Source organism: Saccopteryx bilineata, chromosome 2 (genome assembly GCF_036850765.1).
Source record: "Saccopteryx bilineata isolate mSacBil1 chromosome 2, mSacBil1_pri_phased_curated, whole genome shotgun sequence".
Classification (NCBI taxonomy): Eukaryota; Metazoa; Chordata; class Mammalia; order Chiroptera; family Emballonuridae; genus Saccopteryx; species Saccopteryx bilineata.
This window is the reverse complement of record NC_089491.1, coordinates 9,217,768-9,234,277: the sequence shown is the minus strand read 5'-3', so window position 1 is coordinate 9,234,277 and position 16,510 is coordinate 9,217,768. Positions and strand designations below refer to the sequence as shown.

The 16,510-nt window shown below is 51.4% G+C and overlaps 1 protein-coding gene across 9 annotated transcripts in view; it reads left to right on the top strand.

The window, feature by feature from the left end:
* MVB12B (multivesicular body subunit 12B) overlaps positions 1 to 16,510 on the top strand; it is a 161,610-nt gene that overhangs the window by 81,766 nt on the left and 63,334 nt on the right. For all 9 annotated transcript variants that reach the window (XM_066256202.1, XM_066256194.1, XM_066256198.1 and 6 more), the window contains one exon: positions 4,828 to 4,922. In XM_066256202.1, the coding sequence (XP_066112299.1) occupies positions 4,828 to 4,922 (95 nt within the window). The remainder of the gene's footprint in view (positions 1 to 4,827; positions 4,923 to 16,510) is intronic.

The window sequence follows — 16,510 nt, the reverse complement described above, 5'->3', positions numbered from 1 at the left end:
CTGCAGAGCTGTTCCTGTCCCTCTGTCACTTTTAGGCTGATGTGACACTGCAAAGCCCCTGGGCCACTTCTCCTTCAGCAGGTGACTTTCGTTCCCTTTAACCACAGGTGATCTATCCCATGGCCCAAACTGTTCATTCTCATTAGCAGGAGGCCGTGATTTGCCTCCTGTCCCCACATCCCCTCCTCCCTGTGTCCAGGAACAACAGAAGCAAAAACGTAAAAGCAGCTGTTGCAGCGTCAGGAACGGGAGTGCCTCTCCCTCAGGCCGCCGTCGGGGCCTGTCCCGCTGTCTGCCCTGCCGTCTGGATGCTGCCCGGCGCCCATGCCTGCGTCCCCCAGGGTGGCTGCGCGCTCTGGCCGCTTGGTTTCAATCCAGCAGGTCTCTATGGAGCAGCTACTCTCTAAACAGTCAAGCTTGAGACTTCACATTTACCGCATCGCCCCACATTGTCTGCTGTATGTGCTCAGGAACTCCTTTCTTTTCCTCCTTGGAGACCCCTGGTTGCTGCCACCACTGCTGTCACGTCACGTCATACCTGTGTCCCTCCGAGGCAGAGGGGGGGGGGTGCATGGGAGAGATCCCTTGAGTCGCACTGGGCAAACACATGCAGAAATGAAATAGCAGAGGCTAACAGCATGTCAAAGAGGGGCCCAGGGGTTTTCATGGAGTGGATTCAATACTTGATTTGGTCGACAAATTTTCAGTAATCCAGGGCAGAAATTGTCCTAGAAAATGGGGTACAAAATTGATAAGATTTGGCCCTGCTCTTGAGGAGATCACAGTCATGTTAGGGAGATAGACTTATATCAAATGATTAAAGCATATTGTGATAACCAGAGGGAGGGAGTCATGCACCCAGTCCAGACTGGGGCAAGCCCAGGGAAGTTCTACTAAAGAGGGAATGCTTTGATGGGGTCTCGAAGGATGAGTAGGAGTTTAGAGAGCACGTAAGGAAGAAATGGAGATTCTAGGAAGAGGGAGCAGCATGGATAGACCGTCAGGCTAAGGCATGAAAGAAAACTGGCACCTTCACAGGTTACAACACTTTCCTCCTCCGTGTTGGAGGGAGAGAGAGCAATGAACAGGAGTCCATCTGGAGGGCTTGCTGCTGTGTGAAAACAGCGGACACCGGGTGTGGGTGTGTGTGCGTGTGGGTGTGGGTCCAGCTGCCCAGGGCAAGTGTGGGAGGCGAGGAGGGAACTAAACCAGAACCCTTGAAAACATCAACCTTTAAGAAATTGGAGGAGGAACCAGAAAGGACCGCCTGCAGAGAAGAAAGAGAGCCAGGCCAGGGAGGGAGAGTTGCAGGGTGTGGTCAGCCAGGCAAAGTCTGATGACCTGGCCAGGCAAGGAAGTTAGGGCGGGGGGGTGGGGTGGGGGCTGGAGCAGCTGAGGAGCCAGGCTCCTTGACTTCTCTGTACAGTATGGACTACTTTCTTAGGTCCCCTGTGCCCTGCTAGAGTGATCTTGCAGCTCTTCACATAGAGCTGTAGCAGGTCACTTTGACAGGAATTGCTAAGGATTTGTCCACAGCAGGAACTGAAGGATTGTTTGCAGTTTCATCATAATCTCCCTCATAATCTGCCGCTCTGTTCCTGTCACCTAGGGCATTGCAGGTTGTTTTCCCTTCACTTTGCCACAGGTGGACAATCTTTTAAAATTGCAAATTGAATCTTGTCATGTCTCTGTTTAAAAATCATTCTGGAGGCCCAAGGCACACAGGAGAAGCGTCCATCTGCTTCTCCACCCCTCCCCCTTCCCTCTCTCTCCCTCTCTTTCTCGGTTCCCCTCCTGCAGCCAAGGCTCAAATGGTTCCATCAAGTTGGCCCTGGGTGCTGAGGGTGGCTCCATGGCCTTGCTTCAGGTACCAAAATAGCTTGGTTGCCGAGCAACAGAGCAGCAGCCCCAGATGGGTAGAGCATTGCCCTACATATATGGGGCTTGCCTGGTAGATCCTGGTCAAGTGCATGTGGGAGCCTCTCTGTATACCTCCCCGGCTCTCACTTACTAAAAAAAGAAAAAGGAAAACAAAACAGAAAGAGAAAAAAGTTCTTCTGGAGTAAGTCTGAACTTGTGTAGGGCCCTGAGTGCAGTGGCCCCATAGCCCTCTTCAGCCTGGTCCCATAGCCTCTCCCTGGCCTCCGGGCTCTGGCCATCCTGGCCCCCTCCCAAGTCTTTCCTCTGCTCCTCCCCACCGGCCTGTCCTCCTCTCATCCACCTGGTCCTCCGTCCTCCATCCTCCGTCCTGGGGAAGCCCAGGCAGCACTTTAGTGCTCCTGCTTTGCACGTGGCATCGCATTAGTAAGCAAGTGTCCTATAACTTCGTGGATGTTTTCACGTCCTCTGCCCAGGGTGAGCTCTGTGAAAGCAGGGCCCCGTCTGTCCTGCTGCTGCTGAGGCCCCCACAGATCTCTGTTGACAAGGGCCAGGCGCTCACTTGGCCACTGAGTAGCTGGACTGCCCCCCATTTATTCCCGAGTCCTGCTAGGCCTCTGCCGTCATCCTGGCCCGCATGGCCTCTCAAGGTCTGCCGGTGCCCCGCCTCCTCTGTGAGCCTTCCTGAGCCCCCGGAGCGGCTCCTCCAGCCCCAGAGCAGCTCCCACACTGCGCAGATTGTCTGGTGTCCAGTTAGATCAGATGCACTCTTTTAGGGCTTTCAAGGCTTAGACATCTTGGGGCATGGCAGCCCTGAGGTGCAGCCTTCCCTGGAAATCCCCTCACTGGAGCAGTGGGTGCAGTAACGGCACCTTCCCGGGCCACCTTCACGCCTGTGCGGCCACCGTGCTGATGCTGAGAAGAGCCTCACGCTTGCTTAATGCTCTGCTGTAACAGTCTTAAAATTCTGAGTAGTGTTTGAACCAGAGCCTGCGTTACTTTGCACTGAGCCCCGCATGTCGTGTGGCTGGCCCTCGTCTGCCGCGCCGGGCAGTGAGCGGAGCCAGGGGAGAACGCGGGAGACCTGCCTACCCCAGGGCCTGGCACATGTCAGGCACTCTCTACAGGGTCACCTGTCATCATTTCAGCTCTGCTCAACCACAACCACAGTCAATAATTCATTCTTGTGTTTGCTCAGCTTCATTGACTAAGTGCTGTGGTCAGAGGCATTGATCAACTGCTTAAAACCCTTCCTCAGCTGCTCCTCACCCTCTCAGGTTTCCCAAAGCTGGCCAGTCTTCAGAGTGTCTGCTGGAGCTTGTTAAAAATAGATTTCTGGGCTGCACCCCAGGCCCACTGCAGCAGGCTCCCCAGGATCGGGGCTGCGAATCTGTATTGTTAGCAAGTTCCCAGGCCCCTCTGATGCCTTCATCTGTGTCGCAATGGGCAGAAAGGAGATGGGAACCTTCCTCTTTGGGCGTAGAACGCAAACCTCTGTTCGCTCTGGCCCTGGTCTGTCTTTTCAGCTTCAAGCCCTGTGTGTACCCCAACCCTGCACTAGAATATCGGGTGTCCCTGACTAGCCAATGAGTCCCTTTTACTCCTTGAACACCCTTGCCCTCCTCTGAGGTGTCACTAGAAGCTCTGTCCCCTTTACCCAAATGTGTTTTTCTTCCTTTCATGCTCACTCGGCACCCAGTTTCTATTCTCCGAGCATGTCATGTTGCAGGGTGATTTGTTCCTGCACCCGTGTCCCCCGTTTCCTGCGCCCTCAGCACCAGGCACCTTCCCTACACACGTGGCAGAGGACAGGCCCACGTGGTTGTGTCTGCCGGGTCCCCGACAGCCCTGAGTGCACAGTTGTGCTCAGTCAAGCACCACGGCCCGGTGAGCGGGCTGGTGGCGGCACGGCCAGCTTTACTCACTCTGCAGCCAGCAAACCAATGCCTTTATAGCCGTAGGCGCCTGTTCCGTCCCGGGGCTCCTGCTTGCTCCTGGCTTTGTGGGAGCAGCCCTGCCCGGAGAACCTGTCCTCCTAGGAGTCCACATGTACAAGAGTTGTTCGAGGAGGTCACCATGTGTTGTGTGAAAAAGGCAACATATAAAACAGAGCTTTCTTTATGTAGTAAATGCTTCCTCCCTTTTGGAAATGGCTGTGTGACCAAAGCTCAGGCTACTGGGCTATTTCAAACCACCCCCCAGTCATAGAGACATAGAGAGTGGGGTTTTACATATCTCTCCTGTCTTGCTTTCCCACATTTGCTAGAGGCAGCTGACAGCCACACCAAATGGGTTGTTCCCCTTGATTGAATACCCACTGTGCTTCGTGTGCACTGTGGCTTTTAACGGCCCACACCTGTGCCGTGAAAGGCATGCTGGTCAATGGAAAGCACTTTCCTGAGCACCTACTGTGTGCTCCTGCCGGAGGGGGAACATGCAGACAGACAGTTCAGAGGAGTGTGCCATTCCCATTCTCAGGGCCGTTAGTGCCCTGGACTCACACAGTGACCATACCCAGCACCGCCACTGACGTGCTTCCTGTGCTGTGCTGTTGTCCTCAGCGGCCCTGGGGCAGGTGTGGAAGCCGATGGTTGGGTAATGGAACCCAGATGGCAGAACAAAGGCTCACGTCCAAAGCCTGAGGGTCTGACCCCACTGGTATGTTCTGCCTGGTGGGCAGGGACCTGGGCTAAGGTTCCCGCCTAGAAGCCCCCTTGGACATGCTGTAGGCGGGGAAACCCTTTCCTCCTCCTGGATGTGGTTCCCAGTATGCACAATGTGGCTGCTGACGTCTGGACACTTCACTCCTTAGGGGGACTCTGGCTGGTGGACTCCTGCTCCCCCTGTGCCGTGCTGCTGCGGGCTGCTGGTGGCGTGGGTGCTTTCTGAGCCTTGGGGAGTGCTTCGTGCACGTTGTAACCTCCTTTTGTCCCTTTGTCTCTCTCCCAGGCACATCTCTCTAACGCTCCCTGCCACCTTCCGAGGCAGGAACAGCACTCGAGCTGACTATGAGTACCAGCATTCCAACCTGTATGCCATATCAGGTATGTGGGGCCCTGCCAACGGCCAGCTGCCACACTGTCCCCTCACCACCTCCCTCAATGTATTTCCTGGCTTCTGGTGGCATCTGTCTTACTTGGGTTTTTTCCCTGCAAGGGGCCTGTTCCCAGCAGGGACCAGGCCTCCCCTTTCCTTTGTGTCACCGCAGCACTTAGAGGAGGGCCAAATACTCAGCATGTTTTGAAACTAATGATGAAAAACAATGTGTGGATTTCACAAGCTGGAAGGGAGGTTTCCAGAGAATAGTCAGCGCATTGTTCACCTGCCAGACCTGGGGCGGGTTCCCCATGGGGCCGGGCAGCACGGAGCTGGGCCGGTCCACTGGCCCTCCCGTATGCAGGTCTGTCCTCACCTCTCATTCCTCAAAGCCGGGCTGATGGCCAGAGGGCACACTGGCGGTCTCCCCTCACACCCCAATCTTATGAGTCTGTGATTTCTGAGCTCGGCCTTGAAATTGATAGCATTGCTTTGGCAGGAACTTCATCAGTCCTGGCTTTCCTTTGCCCCTTCACCCAGGGAGGGGAAACTTACAAGCCTTATTACAGAATTGAGATTCATTAGGTGGCTGGCAGGGCAGGTGACTTGCTAAGAGCCGAGGAAACCCACAAACTCACCTCTGATTATTCTGGGCCTCCAGTCAGGGGTGTCTGTATCTAAGGGGGAAGTGGCAAATCAGTGCCACTTACCAGCGTACACCCGTAATGGTGAGTGACATTTTGAACGCGGGAACATGGCATTCATTCATGTACCATAATGAATCAGTTATTTAAAAGGTAATCCTTTTTTTTTTCTAAAAATTGCAACTTCAGGTTACTAAATAGATGAAAGAGAACAATGGTGTAATTTGTGTCAGTATTAGTTTTTCTTGTTATGATCACTCCCTGATAGGTTTGGAAGTCAAAGCAAAAGCCAGTTGTTCCGTTTCTGGGTGGCACACCTGGCTGGGGCCAGGGGAGGACAGAGATGTGCCCAGAGTCCCTGCCCTAGGCTGCCATCCAGGAGCCAGGCCCCCAAGGGTGGAGGGAACATGTCTAAGAAAAGCATCTCCAGGGAGAACCGCTTTTGTGCTGTGGCTACTTCAGCAGAGTCAACGAGGAACATAACAAATGTGGAAAGGTGACCTATTTTGTAGAAAAGCTGACCGTTTCCCCAGATGCTCCGCGGCAGCGCGGTGCAGAACAGCTCTGTGAAGCCCAGCAGCGCGACCCCATTCCTACTGCACATAGGAAGGCCTTTTCCCCTCCAGCTTGCACATCTTTTTTCAGCCAGTGTTCGGCTCCCCGCGCCTCCCCCTCACCTGGTTCTCTGATGGCTTTCCCAGCTGTTGACATTTCTGCAGAGCAGGGCCCACGGAGTGAAAGCTCCTCTGGTTTGGCAGGAGTGGGCCTGTCTGCCTCTGGACCACTGCTTCCTCGCCCCTGGCTTTGATGAGGTGTTGTCTGGGTTCATTTCAGCTGTTAGTTTAGCAATGCCGAGGTAACACCTCAAGACACAGGGGAAGCCATTCAGAAACTTCCTGTTACAGTTATGTAAATGGCAGTCAATTGGATTTTATCTTCCAAGCAGAGGTAGTTGAGGCTGCAGCCCACAGCAGCAGGCAGCTTGGGTCTCCTCCGTGGCTGCAGGGACCAAATTGCTCTGCCAGGGTCTAGGGCTGCTTTGTTGTGATGCTGCCAGAACTACCCCGCAGGACCTGCTGGCTCCATAAGGCCTGCAAGCTCAGCACTGGGCAACCATGGTGCAGCTGGGAAGCCTGCCCGCCGACCCACCGGCAGCCTGCCTGCCAGTCGTCCTGGCTGGAGGGGAGCAGAGACCTCCCCTCCCCCATACGAACAGTATTTGGCACTGAGTGGCGTGTCTCGGCTTGATACTATAAAGTTAAGATTTCAATGGTTTATTCCAAAAACAGTCAAGGCAAAGTGTGCTCCAAGCCCTCGCCCTTGTCTGGTACCCGGTGCCATGGTAGCTGGAACTCGGCTGGCAATGAAATGAATCATCCAGCTGTTTTCCTTCCAAGTGGCTCCGCACATGCTCGCTGCTGACTTCAGGGGCTAAGCCTTTGGTGGAAACTCCTGAGGTGCTCCAGTTCATGCCTGAAACGTTTGATCACTTATGTAGTTTGCAGTCCTTCCTAAGATAAGTAGATTTCCAAACAACGTCATTAGAATTTGGGAAAGCAGCCCACATTTAATTTGTATGTATGGTTATTAAAGTAATATTTACTTTTAAATGGTTTCCCAAGGGCACACTTGCTCGCATATCCTCCTCTACCTGTCACTAAGGCGTCCGTGCCACACCTGCAAAAGGAGTGGCACCCCAGAGTTGCTGGAGAACAGAGGAGAGAGCGTGTGGCCCTGTCCCCAGCCCCGAGGTGCTCCTGAAATGTTTATGGAAGGGGAGTGGGGGAGCTGAGCACTCAGCCAGGTCTGCCTTGCCCAGGGATGCCCTCCGTGACCTCTGCGGCAGGTGGTCGTCCTGATTTGCTGCCCAGACGCCTCCTCTGTCTGTCGCCACCACTCCCACGAGTCCACTCCGTGTCTGCGAAGTCCCCCCTCGTTTGGCTGGGCTCTGCCTTCCTGTATGTTCGTTTCCATCCAGTCTTTTAGGGTGCTGTGCCCTGTCTGCCAAAACGTGGCAAGTGTTCTGCACAGGCCAGCAGTGGTTTTCTCCTGCCCCAGGAGTGGGGTGGGGAACTTCGCTGACTCGGTGCCCAAGTCCTGAGAGGCTGTGTCCCTTGCTCTGCTGCCGGGCAGCCTCATCAACATGGCGTGAAGCACACCGCTGGTCCTCACACTTCCTGTTCTGGGGATTTCCTATAGAAAAGACCACAGATGTGAGAAAAGATTTACCCATAAGGATGAGCGCTACTGCTTTTTAAAAATAATATTCCGAAAAAGGGATGAGGCGGGGGTATAGATTTCCTAAATGCCTAAAACAGAGGCAAATGATTAAATTATGAAATATCTATACAATGGCCTCAACTCTTCAGACATCAAAAAATGATAATTTAGATGAAAAGATATACATAAGTATTAAATGACAAACCATAGTGATCAATGTGTGATCTCATTAAATTATATCTCTATCTATCTATCTCTGGAGAGGTACATGCCAAAGTGTTTTACAGGGGTGTCACTGGACTTTCCTGCTCTTTTTGCTTCTTTGCAGTGTCCCGTTTTTATTTGCTAGCATGTGTTGCTTTTGTAATAAGGAAGAATAGAGACCTGATGTTAATGTGGCATGTTCTTGTAAGCCATGCTGGCCCCATGCTGGCCACTGGCCCTGTCTAGCTGCTCACACTCCTGACTCTCACATGCTTTCAAATTCTCCTGGAAACCACTTTCAGACCCCAATCCCTAATTTTCTTATTGCTCCTGTTCGGGAATATGACTTTTCCTGCTGCCCAGTCCCCCGGGCCCTCCTGTCCACTGATGCTCCTCAAAGGCCAGCAGGTCCGGCAGTGCCCTTTACAGCCCCCTGGGCTGGCAGAAGTGGTCGTGTGGGAAACGCCGGCGGCTCCACCACAGCCTCACCTTGCTTGCGCTCACGGCCCCCATCGCTGCGTTGTCCTGCTCCTCAGGGTTTGAGGATGGTTTTCCTTGAAGGGGGAGGAGGAAGTAGAACGGCAGGTGCCTGGTGTGGCCCCCGTTGTCGGCGTGAGGGTCCGCAAACTGCAGCCCGCAGCCAGATCTCGCCTACTGCCTATCTCTGGATGACCTGTGAGCTCAGGATGGTTTCATATTTTTAAATAGTTGAAAAAACATAAAAAAATGTTTAGTGATGTGAAAATTATATGAAAGTCAAATTTCAATGTTTATAAATAAAGTTTTATTAGAACACATCCATGCCCATTCCTTTACACCTTGTCTGTTGCGGCTTTCACACGGCAATGTCAGAGCCTAGTGTGTGTGACAGACCGCAGGGCCTGCTGAACCTGAACGTTACTACCTGTGCCTTCGCAGGAACAGGTGACTGGGCCCTGGTCTTTGTCATCAGTCCTAAGCAATGGGTGTTCTTTCTCACTCTTCTTCCTCTAAACATAATTTTAAACCCCTTTTTAAGTTGTTCTTTTTGTAAATGCTGGCTCAGCTTTCCTGGTGATGTTCTAACTTCCCTGTCCCCTTAGTTATGTACCTTTAATTTCTTCCCCCTGGAAGGGATCTCTTCAGGGCTATCGGGATTTCTCTGGATTCTACCCCAAGCCCCACTCCTAAGCTTCCTTGTCAGGACTCTTAGTGGCTGTTAGTTTTTTGGTTTTTTTTTTAAGAATATCTTATCTCTCGGCCCTGGATGGTTGGCTCAGTGGTAGAGTGTCGGCCTGGCATGCAGGAGTCCCGGGTTCGATTCCCGGCCAGGGCACACAGGAGAAGCGCCCATCTGCTTCTCCACCCCTCCCCCTCTCCTTCCTCTCTGTCTCTCTCTTCCCTTCCCACAGCCAAGGCTCCATTGGAGCAAAGTTGGCCCTGCACTGAGGATGGCTCTGTGGCCTCTGCCTCAGGCGCTAGAATGGCTCTGGTTGCAACAGAGCAACGCCCCAGATGGGCAGAGCATCGCCCCCTGGTGGGCATCCCGGGTGCATGCAGGAGTCTGTCTGACTGCCTCCCCGTTGCCAACTTCAGAAAAATACAAAAAAAAAAAAGAAAAATAATATCTTATCTCTCCTGAAAGGTCTTGTATTTTAGTCCTAAATGATGGCATTTTACCTTTTTTCTTTTCTTAGAATGTTTTTAGATATTTAGCTGTCTGGCCATTGATTCATTTCTGTTTCATCTGTTCCAGAAAGATTTAAGGTGACTCTAAAAATCCATGTAACCAAATAAAAATGGGAGTGAGTGACTCACTAAAACTGGAAGGTGGGGTGCAGCTGTGGGTGAGAGGACTTGGGCTGGACTCAGCCGGGACAGCTTCTACATGGACAGCATAAAAACAAGTGTGTTGCTCAGGAAGGAAACTAACCATTCCCTTCCGTGAATCCCCCCCTCATAAAGAGGGCCCCATATGAAGCCCTGAACAACAAAAGAACCACTTTTCAGTGAGTTTTAAAAGGACCGCCTGAATGACCATGTGCGGGGATCCACTCGTGTTTGAACCCCCAAAATGTCTGGGAATTAACACATTTCTTAAGAAATATTCTTGTGCTGAGTGTCACCTGCCTTGGGGACTGGGGACCCCGCAGGATGTTGGGAAGGAGGAGCTGCCCGCTCCGCCCGAGGCCCTGTGGGGAGCCCTTGGCCAGGAGGCGCCCAAGGCTGCTGCTCCTGACCGAGGCATGTTTCCTGTCAGTCTTCCCACAGCTTTTACCTAATGAACAGGTGACTGTCATCTGTGCTAGCCTTTTGTTTTTGCCATGGTTGTTGTAAACTGGTTTATATCCCTAAGCAAAGAATTTTTACCAAAGAAAACTTATTTTTCTACCTTTTGAAAAAGATAACATGATACTATAAAACAGGTAAATTAAGCAAATGTCTATTAGAACAGGCATTTAATCAAACCAAAAGTCTCACACACCCCAGAAATAGAAGACGAACCACCAGGTAGAGGTGCCCTGAGGCCTCCGCGCAGGGAGCCAGGGGTTTCCATGTTCTCTCCTTTTAGTGCGCAGGCAGATTGGCGTGCTGACGTCTTCATTATCCATCAGCGCTAGGCTGACCATGCAGTTTACTAACCACGCAGTCACATTTGGGGTGGAAGGGGCACACAGTTGCACCAGGACAAAAGCCGAAATCCAGAACTGACCTGGGGGGTATGGTCACCTTGCCTTTAGCTTTTTTGTTGTTTTCAGTTTGTTTGGTTTTTTTTTATTGCTGGGGAAGCCAGCTTTTTGTCTGTTATAGCTGTTTCCTCTTAAAAACCAGTCCCCTTTCAAATGTTTGACACCAGGAAGCATGTGAGCGGGGACAAGTCTGAGGCCATCCGCTCTTGGGTTTGGCTCACAACTCTCTTAACGGCGTGAAGGAGGGTTTTATCTGAAACAGAACCGTGTATGAGCCGTGTAACTGACATCAGACCAGGAAAGTGCAAAGCAATTAAAAATAATTAATGATTTCTGAATATCAGCCTTCTCCATGCAGTTTTAATCTAGTCCTGATTTAAATTGGAAGATGGACATTTAATTATCAGTATTATGAAATTCATGATTTATATATTTCATCCAATTGGATAAAATTTCTGCCACCAGCTCTTTATCTTATTATGGGGGGAATTTGTATATTTTAAGATGATCCTTTAAAAACTCACCCACAGCATAACAAACAACTGTAAATGTATTTTCCTTTCACTTGTAGTGATCACATTATTTCTACCTTTTAATCAGGAAGAAAAAAAAAACCTTACCTCAAAAATAGAACATAAACTTAAGGTTTAATGTTCATAAAGCATTGCGGGTTGGCAAGCAAAGGCTAAGAGACTAAAACAATAGGTGCTTGGGAAGCTCTGGTTTTCTTCTGGGGAAGGTGTTCAACCAACAACTGCTCTGCCCACGGTGTGTCCCACGTCACGCTGCAGAATTTCGCCTGCGCCCTGGTGTGCGTGCCTGTGGCTCTCCTTTCACCGTGCGTCTGGGCGTCGGCTCATGTGCGGGTTAGTGGGTTGGGTGCCTGTCCTCGGTAACCACAAACGAGGGAAAACCACTGCTTTCGGTGGAATGTCCCTGAGCCCTTTAGGTCAACCTCTGCATTCACGGTATCCCTCCGGCCTTTGTCTGCAGCGGACACATTCATGTGGCTCGCGTGGCCTTCTGTTTCAGACCCCTCACCCCTTGATCCTCTGCCGAGGATTTTCAGAATCACCCAGGGCTGGTGGAAAAGAGGTGGTGGGTGAGGGTGGCAAGGACCCAGGAGAGGGACATCATTTTGATGCAGCCACAGATAATAGCATTTGGGGTAAATTCCTGAATGAGGTGCAAAAAATATTTATAATCATGGTGCTCAAATCAAGGAGAAAGTAAGTCATTTTAAAGGCATATAAATTTTTATCCTCACCCCTAGCAACCATTGCGTCTGTTGTCTATCCATCTATTCTTGCCCTGACTGCCAACAAAATCGAGTACAAAGAAAAATATAATAAGAGAAAGAAGAAATGAATCGGGGCGAATGGGGAATTGATCACACAGTGTATTTGTATATCCTGATGTAAAAGGTGCACTTGACAGGTGGCCAGGTTTGCTCTGTACACAACCATGTGTGTGCTGTCAGGCGCACGCACTCTGCCTTGTTTCGATTGATGAATTGCCTGCTTTCTTGATTAAACCTTCCGTCACTTAAGAAACAAAAAGCCTGTGTTTAGATGGCAGAGTGGGACATGTCAAAAAAATCTGTCTCCTTTACCTTTGTGCAGATGTTGGGCACAGACTGTAACATGTATTATTAAAATGAATGTGGCATTTACTGTGCATTATTCCTTTCCTGGGAGAAAGGACTGTAAATTATATGCTAATAATAAGCTTTAACCCTTTCGAAATGCAAAAGATTTAAGAGTGCAAATATTCATGTAGGCCTGGCTAATTGGATGTGCTTTCATACATCCGCCGTGGTGGCTGTGTCACCAGAGTTAATGAACAGCGTGTGCAGGCAGATACGCAGGGCACTGGGGGAACTCTCGCCTCCTGGAGGTGTTCCGCTCAGCAAGTGCCTCCTCTAGGATTTCACAGAGAGAGAGAGAGAGACCCCGAAAGCCCTGAGCCAGGCTCTGGGTCATATAACCGTGGATTAAGTAGTCCACGCCATGTTCTGTTCCTCCAGCGAGCCTTCCAGAGCGGGTCGTCAGGGGCGAGCCTCTCCTTGCCCTCCTGCATTCCCACCTACAGGGCCAGGCCCCCAGGGCTGGCTGGGCTCAGGCCCAGCAGGTACCAGGTATTGGTGCCTCGCACTTACTTGGCCGTCTTCCTTGGCCAAGCTTTTCTGTCCTCAGTCCAGTTGCCCAGGTGGCAGACAAGCACAGCTCCGCAGATCAAACCTCCGAGCCCTGTCCCGGCCCCCTGCCTACTGTGTTAATTCAGGATGCACCTGCCCAGCGTCGGTGGCCGGCCTCCACCTGTCCGGTGTCTTTAGCTACTTCTCTTCACCTGTGCCCACCAGCCCCAGTTCTCCCCTGTGTCTCACTTTCGTGATTCTGTGCATCTGCCCCTGCCAGTCCGATGGCTCAGGTTGCCCCACCTTCTCCCTTTTCCCCTTGACCCACATTTGAAGGCCTGTTCCCAAATTGCCCCTTCCACAAAGCTTTTCTGAGTCCCTTCCAGCTGGGGATGCTACCCCTTTGTGTTGCAGAGATTTCAGCCATGAGCACCTCGAGAAGGCAGAGACTGTGTTTAGAGAGGGTGGAGGCTGGCCTTCTGTCCCTTTTGAATCAAGGAGGGTATAATTAAACAAAGGCAAAGAGAAGACAAAGATCGTTTATTCCATTCATTCAGCAGACGCAGAGTGGCGGGGTGGCCAGGCCCTATGCTTCCACCCGAGGGCCACAGGAAGCCTGTGGCAGATGTGACTGATGGGGCATAGGGCATTTGGGGTCAGAGCATGTCAGGCCATCACACAGAGCCACTGTGAGTGGGCACGCTGCACACATATGTGAATGGCTCCTGTTGGAACTGTGCCAGGGCCCTGCGTTATGTTATCTTGTTGGGCAAGTCACTCGGCACTTGTTATTCATACCCGCAGAATAATTCAGCAGCCTCCTGCTATGTTCCCAGGGTTGCCGTAGAGGCCCAGGACGTAGGAACATGGTGTGAATTGGGAGACAGTGCAGGAATGTCACTTCTCTCCATGTTCGCCTCCCCTGCAGGGCGACGGTCAGAGGAGCCCACAGATTTGTGAGAATCACCGCTCGGGACACACTGGCTCCTGCCCGGCATGGTGGTCAGTCATCTTGTTGGCACTGTGCTCGTATGCAGCTTTATAGATAAGATTCCATCTCAGGACGCAGAGTGCTCCGGGTGCTCAGAGAACATTTCTTCCTCAGACCAGGGCACCCTGCAGTAGGCTCTCTGGCATGGCTCAGCGCAGCGCCCCCTGGAAGCTGCGACATTCTGTTCTGCGTGGTCACTTAGAAGCGGACTGTTTTCCGTGGCAGGGGGCCCACCAGCCCTCTCTCAAGGTGACAGAACGATGTCTTGGGGGCAGGAAGGGGAGAGCGCTCCGCAGAATGAACTGAGACATCTATAAAATCTCCCAGTGTGCCTTTCTCTGGGTTTTAAAGGAACATGCTGGGGGTCTGTTTTCTGCTTCAGGCTTCGTTTCTGCTTTCCCTGCACCACGTGAGTAGGAAAAAGTTTCTTTTTCCAGTTTCATCATCATGAAAAATAACAGCGTTATTAGGTGGCAGATACTTCAATGCTCTTAAAAGGGTGGGTGCCCTCCTGCTGTGCTTTCATTCTCTCTTTGGTTTTTCAGCATGGGAGAGTTTAGGCGGCAGCGGTTTAATGGGCCACATCCCCCTTTAAACTCCAAGAGGGAGGCAGTGGGGGTGGTGGGGGTGGAGGGTAGTAATGGGAGGGACCATGGTGGGAACCAGAAAAGCCAGGCTCACGTCAGGCACAGCACCAGGCCTTCCTGGATCTAAGTTCCCCCGTCTCCCACCATCAGTAATGGAAATAACAACATTGGTCATTTAAACATAGTTCAGTACTATTTATTGGAAGCTTCCTGTGTATCAGGCTTTGGATAGTTTCTGAGGCGGCGGGGATGACACCCACCTTCCAGAGCGGAGGGTCTGTGGGAAGGAGCGTGTGTGTTCTGCAGGTTGGGTGCCCAGCTGTTACCAGAAGAAGTGCCTTGTTGCTCACAGACTTCACAGACATTCCACGTAGACACTGCCTCGACTGGAAAGGACAGAGGGCTAGAGACAGCCCAGCTCCCTGACACCGTTCTCCCTGTGCATTTATCTTCTTTGTCTAGTTTTCAAATCAGAACTCTGCTGTCACACCCCCCTCATAAGCCCCTCTCTGGCAGGCAGCGTGATTGTGGGCCAGCGGGACACACGGAATCCCAGCTCTGTCTGTCCTGAGCACTTACTTCTTCAGAGGCGGACTCGGGGGCCAGCAAAGTCTGGTTTACCAGGCGCTCCTGCCCTGGGCCGCTTGTATCAAATTAGCCTTTTGTTTATTTTTCTAACTCTCTCTCTCTTGTAATAATAGACTATCAGCTGAGAGAAAAATGATATAATTAAGGCAACTTCTTTAATTTAAACACGTTTAGGGAGCTGAAGTTGTTTTTGCCTTTATTAAAATAGATTATGTTAATTTCTTTTAATAACACCTAACCTTCCACTAGTACTTACCATGCACCAGACTGTAGTAAGCACTTTCCGTGCCTTTAATCATTTCATCCCAATAAATCCTTACCATGAAAACCTCACTGAAAATCTTGGGGCTCTGTACTTACTCCTCTTATCATCTGTGTTTTCGAGATAAACGCAGCTGCCGGGGTGGCTGAGCTCAAGCCCTACCTGCATGCTCAAGCCTTGAAAGAAACATCTCTTAGAACTATATTTTATCTTTATAAATGTTTTTATCTTACAGGTGGAAAAAAACGAAGGTTTGGGGAGATTATGATTTGCCCAAAGTTACAGCGAGTAACTACTTACAGCGAGTAAGTAGGAGGGCTGAGATTCGAACCCAGGTCTCTCTCTACAGACCTAAACGTCAGACTTCAGACCTATGCTCCAGCTCACTGTGCTGAGGATGCTGAGTCGGGGTGGGTGTGGGACCACTTCCCTCATCATATTGGAGTTGAAAGTGCGACACGCACCTGGAGTGAATCATGCTGGGACTCACTTGGTATGTGAGGTCTTAGCGTTATTTAAATCTCAAGTGATTCCTGGCCTGTTGTCTCAGGGACCTCTTCAGAGTAAGGCCTTTGATGCTGGACTGATGACAACTCCCGAGTCCACTGGGTGTCTTGAGTAGTGGCTGTGGCTCCCTCTGGCTGTGCTGGGCAGAACATTGAAGGGTGAGCACTGAGTGAATGCTGAGTGACATTAGGCAAGAAGTGTAACCTTTCTGTGCCTTAGTTTCCTGATCTGGTAAGTGGGGTGACAGTGGTTTGTGGTGAGGGTTAGAATCGCGCCTGGTCATAGAAAGTGCTATATACATGTCTGACTATGACTGTAATTATCCCATAGCTTCTCCCTTCCACCCCATGTCAGACCCCTTCCCGACCTGGTGAGGGAGTACTCTAGGAACCTCTGCTCCCTTAGTAGGTGGGACTATCACTAGTCTTACTGTTGGAGACCTTTGGGGGTGCTCGGGGCACCTGGATGCCCCTACCATGGCCTTCTCTCAGCCCTGTGGCAGTCGTGGGTGCCCTGAGCACACCACTTTCCTTCATGGCACTGAACCCCAGGTGTTCTCCCCAACCTCGGCCCTCCTGGGCCCTGGAAGTGGCAGGGCTCTGGTGAGAACTGGTGGTCCCCTTAGTACTTCCCCTGCTTTGCAGCTGTATTCTCTCAGTCGGGCCTCCTGAGATGCCAGCCTCTGCCGAAACCAAGCCTGGGGTTACCGAGCCATTTCAGACCCTGTGTGTCCCCACCAGCTCCCAGCCCCTGCTGCCTGGTCTCAGCTCTCTGACTCCTCCCACGG